Source organism: Marmota marmota, unplaced genomic scaffold (genome assembly GCF_001458135.2).
Source record: "Marmota marmota marmota unplaced genomic scaffold, marMar, whole genome shotgun sequence".
NCBI lineage: Eukaryota > Metazoa > Chordata > Mammalia > Rodentia > Sciuridae > Marmota > Marmota marmota.
The window spans coordinates 12,626,181-12,636,755 of record NW_026000222.1 but is presented as its reverse complement, the minus strand read 5'-3'; the positions used below and the strand labels follow the sequence as shown (position 1 = coordinate 12,636,755).

The window sequence follows — 10,575 nt, the reverse complement described above, 5'->3', positions numbered from 1 at the left end:
ATCTTCTTCTCATGTTCTTCGACCCTACTCTGTTCTTAGTTACTCTCCTTATATCAAAGAAGACATTTGGCATTTGTTTTTTAGGGATTGGCTAGCTTCACTTAGCATAATCTGCTCTAATGCCATCCATTGAAAAGAGTTCTTGACCTTCTCCCTGCTAAATGAATGAATGAACGAACGAACAAGCTTGCAAACCAAATGTCTAAACACTTTTCAGGGACTTTGCAGATCTCCTGAAGCTTATCCATGGACTTCTGTAGACTCTAGAATTCCATAGTCCCAGTAACATATTTGAGGCTTACTATGTTGCAAGATCCAAATGGTGCCCCTTGCATGGACCATTTGGACAGGGTGTTTTTTGTTTTTTTTTTTAATTTTTTTTAGTTGTAGTTGGACAAAACACCCTGTGCTCGGTGCTGTGTTGTATTCATTCTACCAAAAAGACATGGAGGCAAAGGGGAGTGATGTGCCCTAGGTCACAGAATTATTGTGTGATTTGAAACTGTCCAGCCACATGATAGCTGTGGAACCAGTCATGTTAACTTAATCAGATATGTGACAGCCATGTATGAAATAATTTTCAGAGGAGATTCAAAAGCAAGGTGACCATTCCAGAACAAATTCCTGGAGATATGGCCCAGGAGATATGGGCTTTATCAAGGAAAGTTGTTTAAGAGGAGTTGTTTAAATAGTACTGCTAGAGACCTAAAAGTCTTTAGGATGTAGAAAGTCAAAGGATTGGAAAATGAATAGAGAAGAGGAAGAGTCAAGAACAACCCCATGTTTCTACCTGACATTTCCTTTGTGGATGGTGCTGACATTAAGAATGAGTTCAGGAGGAGCTGCCAACTTGCTTGGGGAAAGGGTGGTGGTATCATATAGGAGGGCTCTTTTTATTTTTTTATTTTTATTTTTTTAGTTGTAGTTGGACACAACACCATTATTTTATTTATTTATTTTTATGTGGGGCTGAGGATTGAACCCAGGGCCTCGCATTTGCCAGGCATGCGCTCTACCACTGAGCCACAACCCCAGCCCCTAGGAGGGCCTTTAATTTTGTGCAGAGAAGTTACTTGACCTATTTGAGGTCACACATACAGGACTCACAGACACACTTAGAAATTGGACTAGAATTGTTGGTAGATGGAGGTCCTTAGGATCAAGAAGACAAATCCGAGCAGAGAGGAGTTGGGAGGTAGATATCAAGTCCTCAAGGTTATAACAGAAAGCTGAAGTAGGAGGAGGGAGAGCCAACGGGGGACTGCAGCTGCTTAGAAGGGACTTGGGAGTTACATCAGCCCTAGCAGCAGCTTGTGCTGACCACATAGCTTAGTGGCAAAAATAGAGACCAGAAGGGTGGCAGAGCAGCTGGCAAACAGGAATGGTGGTCTTCCTTCTTTCCCGAACATTTTTGGAGAAACACTGAATTTTAGATAGAAGTTGGAAAGGATGGAACTTGAAAGGGAGAGGGTACCAGAAAATGCCAGTGAAACCACTGGCCCAGGCAGCACTGAGCCTCCCTGCTGGCAGTGCCAGAGAAAATGTCACAGAGTCCCTGGTTAGGGGGTCTGTGATAGGAGTACCTGGCAGATGAGATGGAAGCCAAAACTATTCTAAAAGAGCAGAGTTGTTTTGGGGGAATTTGTTTATGGGAAACATTTTCTTTTAGCCTAGCTTATGTTATCTTTTATAAGCATAAAAAAATGGCATAAGGTTTCTGTGCTGTGAGAGTAGATGGATAGTCCATGGTTTACTTTCCTGGTGCTTTTTCTCAAATCTTCCTTGTTATTAATAGTGTATTCTTAACAAGCTCCCTCCGCAGACCTTTATACTGCCCTCTGCCCCTCACTTAGGGCCTGAGCCATGCAGTTGGCCCTAGGGCAGCAGGAACCTGTTGTTTCAGAAGTCGGTGACCTTTGAGGATGTGGCTGTGTACTTCACCCAGACGGAATGGGATGGCCTGTCCCCTGCGCAGAGGGCCCTGTACAGGGATGTGATGCTGGAGAATTATGGGAATGTGGCCTCCCTGGGTAAGGCCTCTCTCCCTTGGATTCAAACTCTGCCATTTGGGGATTCCTGGCTCCCTTGTCCCTGACAGGTTGCAGGTGGAGCACCTGGTACTCTTTTACTGAGTGGGTACCTCCGGGCTATTTCTAGTCTCCTGGGGATTGCTGGGAAGAGCAAACCTCAAGCTCTCTTTAGACCAACATAGGATTTTTAGGTTTTGTATACACTTTGATTCACCCTATGGAAATTGTGTTTTGGACACAGCAAAAAAATAGTTACTTCCTGTTCCATGGTGGCATCTTCAGGATTTCCCTCATCTTACTTATTTTGAATCTTTTTAAGGATTTCTGTGCTCTGAATATTTCAGTCCAAGGTCAAAAAGTGGTAATCCCAATAGTCTGGGCCTTTCCCAAGTCTTCCCACATCCCTTCCAAAGTTCTGGCCATTCTTATCCCCCTCCCCTCCCCTCCTCTGCCCTCACCATTCCCAGAGTTCTGTCTTCCTCATTGCAGAGGCAATGTGAGAAGAGGTTTAGGAACTTATGTATGGGAAATAATTTATGTCACTCCTATTTCCTTCTTCCAAACCAGGATTTTCACTTCTCAAACCTGCTGTGATCTCACGACTGGAAGGAGGAGGTAAGTTGGTGGGCCCTTCTCCACTGGCCACTGGAAGTAGAACAGGCCAGGGCCTCTGCACTGATAAAGGAGGCACATGTTGCCCAGCAACATATAAACATGCCACATTTATTGGCCAGCCCTACAGAGTAAAGTTTAAATAGTTTTTATTTTTTGTTTTTTCTTATTTTATTTTAGTGCTGAGGATTGAATCCAGGGTCTTGGATATAAATTTTGATGATTTATAGAGCTAGGCCTATTCTGTTTTCATAAATTTCCCTAATTCTAACAACGGATATTTTTTCAAGTGCCTTGTTTTCTTTTCAGTCCTAATTTTGGAATCCCATCTTTCTCGGACAAAATTAATTAATTTTGAGAGTCCTTGCCATTAAGTATTTTCCACTTAATGTGGTGGATATAAAATTAACAGATTTTTCACACACAAAGGCAGAAGCTGCTAAAAAGCATAGTGGGCTTAGAGTAGGCTTCCCCAAGGTCCCCTCCTCATTGTACTATTTCCTAGTAGTGTGACTTTGAGAAGTCCATTTATTTGAGATCTCTAAGATTCACTGATCTCATCTCTGAAAACATAATAATAAAAGGAGGTAGGATTGCTAGTCTTGTGGGTTGAGGATTAAATGTGTTAAGACATCAAGTACCTAGTATAGTGTGTGTTTAATTAAATATTTTTATTTTGGGGCTTTGGGGGAGAGAACTATACATAACAGAAGTAAAGAGGTTCCTTTTCAAATGTTGATATGTGGCTGAAACACTTCAGGTGTCTTACAAATATGCATATTTTCAGGGAGTCAGTCTTGGGATGGAGTCAAGAGTTTGCATTTTCATTCGTATTTTGAGGTCCTTAATCAAAGGTGTTTGGATCTGATTCTATAAACAACAAATGGTTCTGAAATCTTGTCTCTAATCAGCCCATCATGATTTAACTGAGGATTAACATGATTTAACATTAATCTCATGCCTCACCTATTTGTGTAGGTTAATTAAGGTGAGGAATAAAATGGGTTCTAGGCAGGAGCTCTAAGGGAAGGAGAAGGAGGCACAAGGCCCATGTCAGCAGAGTTGACCCTCTTTTAAAAATCTTTTTCACAATCCCCATCCAGTACCTTCCACTTAAATCTCTTATACTGAAACTGTATAAATGTCCATTCTACAAAAAGAGGTTGAAAATGTAGTTTTTTTAAAAAACGGGTATATTCCTACTTTAAAAATATGGAAAATATGCTATAAAAAATGAAGTGGAGAATAGATATTGACATCTGCCACACCATAGAATTGGAAAACGGAAGGGTGCCAAGTGTGGAAATATTGGCAAAGAATAAAAGTGGTTGATCCACATACAAAGTTTAAATGTTAATCTGTGTGAAAGTCCACCCTCAGCAGAAGCCAGAGAAATACTACTTAAAATAATGATAGATGAGTTGGGAATTTAACTCAATGATAGAATGCTTTCCTAGTATGTGCAAGGCCCCGGATTTGATCCCTAGCATCATACACACAAAAAAACCAATCATGATCATCATAATGAGATTTCACCTATCAGAGAACCTATATCATCAGTGAGAGCAATTATATTAAGTGTTGATAAAAGTGCATCAAAACAGGAAGAGACTCCTTAAGTGAATCCATTATGAATTAGTAGTCTTTCTAGAATAAAAGTTTATACTTGGTAACCTGACTGTACCCTAATAAAATAATCAAAGTTATAGGCAAACATGTGTATGTATAAAAGTTTACCACACATTTATATAGTAATAATATATTGGGGTGGTTTCAATTTTCAGTGTAAGGAGAATGGTTAAATTGAGGTACCTCTGGAGGTGAGAAGAGTATTTAGCAATTTCAGAAACCTATTTTTGCAGTCTATCTAGACATTGGAAAATGATCATCATGAATAAAAGAAGAAAAAAATATTCAGTTTTGATATAGTATGTATTTCTTTTTAGAAGAAAATGAAAATGGTTAGGGAAAGAGATGCTTCAAATTAGCAGTAGTTATTTTTAGGTGGCCACATTTCAGGTAATTTGAATTTCCTTCTTTATAAGTTACTGATATTATAGCTGTCTCAATCAGTTTGAACTACTGTAACAGAATACCATAGATGGGGTGATTTATAAACAACAGAAATTTACTTTTACATTTCTGGAGGCTGGAAGTTTAAGATCAAGGTGCAGGCAGATTCTGTGCCTGGCAAGGGCCTGTTTCCTATTAAGGCAACTATCTTCTCACTGTATCCTCACATGGTGGAAGGGAAGAGAGCTTTCTAGGATCTCTTTGAAAAGCATGCTAATCCCATTCTTGAGGATTTTGCCAAAGGCCTCACCTTCTAATACAAGTTTATTGAAGGTTATGGTTTTAGCATATGAATTGAAGGTCGGGGGAGAACATTCTGTAGCATCAGATGGGAATTATTTTTTAATTCGGAAAAGACCAGTGTTATTTTTGAAAATGCTTTCTAGGAAATCCAGCTTATTTGGGTTTATTAAGGGGCATATTCCATGTGGTTCAACAGGTATGGAAGATGAAAAAAATAGAGGCATTCTTTTTGGACCAACGTTTTGAGAAGTTTGGGAACAAATGCAGAATTCAGTAGCTCTAAAGATTATTGAAATTATAAAAGAATTTTAGGAAATGATCAATTTTAGGATTAGGGGAAAAGGTGGAAGGAAAAGGCAAGGCTAATACAGTAGTATTCTGGAGGGATGGGAAGAAGTGGATCAAATAAGGGCTTTTCTGAAGTGGAGGAAAAAGAAGTTAAAGAAGGAATTTTGAAAAGCCTAGAATTTAAGTTCTGAGGAAAGAAAATTCTTTCCCTTTTACTTCCTTTTGCCGTGATGTGTCATTGCCAGTATTACCACATATTGCTGGATTTCTTTTCTTTCCCAAGCATTTTCTTCTTTTATTAATAAGGAACTCGGTGTCATGGAGATGACTAAGATTGAAGAGTATACAAAAGCATAGTATGATGGGGAAAATGCTGATATGGTGGACAAGACCTACAGTTTTTTCAGTGTTGTCAGTTTTAACATTCATGTTAATGATAATGGCTTTTTCTTAGGCAGAGCATGACTAGTGATCTTTTATAATTATTACTTTAAAATTCATAATATTGGTACATGCTCAAATCAGTACAGAAATTATATAAAGTAGAAAAAGAAAGTCTACTAAATTTCCTATACCAGTTTGCTCAGTTTCTTGTGTATTCTTCCAGAAGTAGTGTTCTAGGAATAGGCATGCATTTTTTTTTCTTTACATGAGTGGAATCACCTCTGTGTACTGTTTCTGGACTTATTTATTCATTCAGCAGTATACCTAGACTTTTCATGTCAGCATATATGGATTTATTTAACTCTTAGTTATATGGTATTTCAGCTTATGAATGAACCTTAAGTTCTTTGACTTAATCTGGTGATTTAAAAAAATCCCTCTGATTACTATGATCCTTTATATAGCACAAGTGTTTTTTTTTTTTTTTTTTTCTAACATGCTTCTTGTATGAAATTTTCTATTTTCTGTTTTTTATAGTAGATCTTGATATCCAGACTGGCAGTAATTTGTCCAAAGAAATGTGTGAAGAAAAAGTTAGTACATCATTTGAACTTCACAAGGACTCTTCCCAGGAAACAGATTTTTCAGAAGCCTTTATGCTTGAGCAACAACAGGAAGTCCACTTAGCAGGAAGTATGAAGGAGGAAAACAGCAGTGTCACTGATGGTACAGTGAAAAATGAGACAAGTCCTATGGAGGAGTATCTCTATAGTCAGAGTTCAAACTCATTTCAATATCATACCACGTCCACTGGAGAGCAACACCCTGGTTCTATAGGACAAGAGAAAGTCTTCAGCTTTGACACAAAACTTGTTAAGCATGAAATAATTGATACTGAAGAAAGACCTTTGAAATGTGAAGAATTAGTGGAAACTTTAAAGTGTGACTCTCAACTTAATCAGCAACTAGAAAGCCACACTAGTGTGGACAAACCTTTCAAATGTGTGGAGTGTGGGAAATGCTTCAGCTACAGTTCACATTATATTACACACCAAAGAATCCACAGTGGAGAGAAACCCTATCAGTGTAAGGTGTGTGGGAAAGCCTTCAGTGTTAATGGGAATCTAAGTAGGCACCAGAGGATCCATTCAGGAGAGAAGCCCTATCAGTGCCAGGAGTGTGGAAATGGCTTCAGCTGTAGTTCTGCATATATCACACATCAGAGAGTCCACACCGGGGAGAAACCTTATCAGTGTAATGACTGTGGGAAGGCTTTCAATGCTAATGCAAAGTTAATTCAACATCAGAGAATCCACACTGGAGAGAAACCTTATGAATGTAGTGAGTGTGGGAAAAACTTCAGGTGCAGCTCCCAGCTTAGACAGCATCACAGTGTCCATACTGGAGAGAAGCCCTTTCAGTGTAAAGAGTGTGGGAAAGCCTTCAATAATAATGCAAAACTCATTCAGCATCAGAGAATACACACAGGTGAGAAACCCTATCAGTGCAATGAATGTGGAAAAGCCTTTAATATCAAAGGGAGGTTAATTCAGCACCAGAGAATCCATACTGGTGAGAAGCCCTATGAATGTAATGAATGTGGGAAAGCCTTCAGGTGTAATTACCAACTTCGGCAGCATCTGAGAATCCACACTGGGGAGAAACCCTATGAGTGTAATGAGTGTGGAAAGGCCTTCAATGTTAGTGCAAAACTAGTGCAGCATCAGAGAATTCACACTGGGGAGAAACCCTTTGAATGTAATGAATGTGGGAAATGCTTTACCTCTAAAAGAAAGCTACTTGATCATCATCGAATCCATACTGGAGAAAAGCCTTATCAGTGTAAGGAATGTGGAAAAGCCTTCAGTGTCAATGCCAAGTTAACGAGGCATCTGCGAATACATACTGGGGAAAAACCTTTTAAATGTATGGAATGTGAGAAATCATTCAGCTGTAGTTATTACTATATTGTCCACCAGAGAATCCATACTGGAGAGAAACCCTTTCAATGCAAAGAATGTGGAAAAGCCTTTCATGTTAATGCCTATCTAATTCGGCATCAGAGAAGCCACACTGGGGAGAAACCTTTCCGATGTGAGGAGTGTGGCAAAGGCTTCAGCTTTAGTTCTGACTATATTATACACCAGACTGTCCACACTTGGAAGAAACATTATGTGTGTAATGTGTGTGGGAAAGCCTTCAGATTTAGCTTCCAACTGAGGCAACATCAGAGTGTCCATAATGAAGGAAAATCCTAATAGTGAGAATGATGTAGAAAACTGAAGACTAATATTGAAATGGATTATGTATCATCAGATTCACCCTGGGGAAATACCCTGAAAAAGAAATGAATATAGCAGTCTTCTCATGGAAACATCTCCTGTTTTATTCAGTTTTTAATCAGGAGTGTATAGTCAGTTAAAAAGTAATATCTAAAAAAATGTATAACATTGTTTTGTGTTGACAGCCAATCAGGAAACATGATTAAAGAAAATATCTCACTCCTAGCAACATCAAGAAAAGTGATTTTCTAGGTATAAATAATTATTTTGTAGGACCTGTATGGAGAAAATTATAATTATCCACTGAGGGCCACCAGAAGAAACTTGAATAAGTGGAGAAGAGAAGCCTTGTTCTTGCATAGGAAAACCCATTTTTTAAAGATGTTCACTGTACCTAAATTAATTAATTTCTGTTTAATTTTTGGCAACAAGCATGCATTACTTTTGTAAAGAGGAAAAACAATAAAAATTTCCTTTAGAAAGGAAAACGAATGAATATTTTTATGAAATAGAGGCAGCATTTCAAAGCTTCAAATGAAAGCTAAAAGCCAGCAATAAGGAAAATATTGATAAATTGATCATTCAGAATTAAAGTTTTCTGTACATTTTTGTTTTAAATAATCCCAAATAAGGCTAAAAGATAAAACACAAAATGTAGAAATACATTTGTAAAATTTGTGATAAGAAAGTGTAATATCTAATATATAGGGAAGTTTTACAATTGAAAGATAAGTAACAATAAAAACCTGCAAATGACATTAGCAGGCAGCTTTTAAAAACATAAAAATGACTATTAAAGCAAGAAAAGCTGTTTTGTCAGTAGTACTCTAAGGAGAGATCAGTATTTGCTTATCATATGCGCGCATGCACACACACACACATGTCTCAAATATCCTGCAGCCCTCAAAAATGAGGTTTACTATAGATGCCCTTAATAGAAATAAAAAGCAACAAGTTGTTATTCAGCAAAATCATATTAAAGGGTTCCTGTTACTTCTGTTACAGGTACTTCTCTACAAACATGGTTCTTGAGGTCCCGAAGGAAGGTGTCTGCCTTGGATTCCCATTCTTATTAGTGCATTTTAAGGTCTCTGACTCCATGAAAATCTTGGAAGTCCAAAGATATTCTTTTGAAGATAATCTCCCACCCCTTTAAAAATTTCTAAGCAATTAAAAGAATACTCAAGCTTTCAGGAAGCTGAAGAGTAAGAGGCCCAACTAGGAAAAACTCAAGCAAGATGCAAGGACAAGAGAACTCCCCCCGCCCCATGCAAAACAATGCAGAACAATTATTTAGATACTTAAACTGGAAGTATTTCTGTTTCTTCAGATATTCATGTTTGGGTGTCCTCCGTGGCTACATGAGGATAAGCAATTGCTGGTCAGTGAGACTGCCAACTCCTCAAAAGTTCTGTAGGCAAAGTTCCTTACCTACAAGGGTGAGATAAAGAGTGAAGATACTCAGTAACAATGAGTAGTGAGGAGGGTGGAAAACTGAAAAGGGCTGCCCTACCTGGGAGATCACCCTCTCCTCAGCTATGACAAGTTGTGGCTGGGCAGGAAAGCAGATGAGAGAATGCCAAATGATGAATTTTCAAAAAAGGAAATAGAATTTTCAAAAATCTGAAATCTTGATATCTCTCAGAATTTAATGTTCCAGAATCCTCGAACACACTTATCAAAAGTCCATTTCTAGATGGTGGTTTTGTGTAATAAATCTGATGCCCAGTGTGTGGGTTTCCACACTAGGCAATTCAGTTCCCTGTGGACACCAACTGGGTGTTCTACAATGTAAATCAATTTTGACACTGCCTGGAATAAAGCCTTAGACTGTTCTTACTTTAGGTACCCATCTTATGAAGGGGGTCCCCAAGTTACCCCACTTCTGACTGACTTGACTACAAATTGAGGGTTCCCATGATCCTTTGCTCATGTTCCTACTACAGCTCACAGAACTGAGGGAAACACTTGACAATTTCCAGTTGTTATAAAGGACATCATAAAGGGTATCGTGAACAGCCAGATGATGAGGTACTTAGGGCAAGGTCTATAGGGGTCTCAGGTGTGGGAGCTTTTGTCCTCATAGGTTGGGGTATACCACTACTGGCACATGAACACATTCTCCATTCCAGAAACAACTCATTTGGGGTTTTTATGGAGATTTCATTATGTGCCTATGATTAACTAGATACTTGGCCACTGGTGAATAATTCAGTCTCTCCTTCCCACAGGTCAGAGGGTGGGGCTGAAAGTCCCTATCCTTTTAAGCCTATGGTTGATTCCTCTGGCAACCAGTCTTGAAGCTACTAGGGGGCCACTAAGGTCACTTTATTAACATAAACTCAGGTGTGATTGAAGAGAGCTCATTATGAATAACAAGATTCTTCTTTCACACAAACCAGGAAATTCCAATGGTTTTAGGAGCTCTTATGCCAGAAATGGGGAAAAAATATCAAAATGTATTTCTTATTATGCCACAGGCAAAAGTCAAATGACTTGGTTTACATGATTTTTTTTGTTATTGCTCTTGATTTTTAGTTATATCATTTGCAGGAAAATGGATGGAGCTTGTAAATATTATATTAAGCAAAACAAACCAAACTTGGAAGGTCAAGGGATGTATGTTTTCTGTCATAGGTGGAAGCTAGAGAGGAAAAAGGACA

General features: G+C 38.5%; 1 protein-coding gene across 8 annotated transcripts in view; it reads left to right on the top strand.

Moving 5' to 3' along the window:
• Znf23 (zinc finger protein 23) overlaps positions 1–8,400 on the top strand; it is a 13,285-nt gene extending 4,885 nt beyond the window's left edge. For 3 of the 8 annotated variants that reach the window (XM_048792360.1, XM_048792361.1, XM_048792359.1), the window contains exons 3-5: positions 1,904–2,030; positions 2,598–2,645; positions 6,168–8,400. In XM_048792360.1, coding sequence (XP_048648317.1) covers positions 1,904–2,030; positions 2,598–2,645; positions 6,168–7,888 — 1,896 coding nt within the window. In that variant the 3' untranslated portion in view covers positions 7,889–8,400. Of the gene's footprint in view, positions 1–1,853; positions 2,031–2,597; positions 2,646–6,167 lie in introns of all 8 variants that reach the window. The other 5 variants (XM_048792363.1, XM_048792362.1, XM_015496108.2 and 2 more) reach the window with 4 other exon arrangements.
• The last annotated feature ends 2,175 nt before the right edge of the window (positions 8,401–10,575 follow it).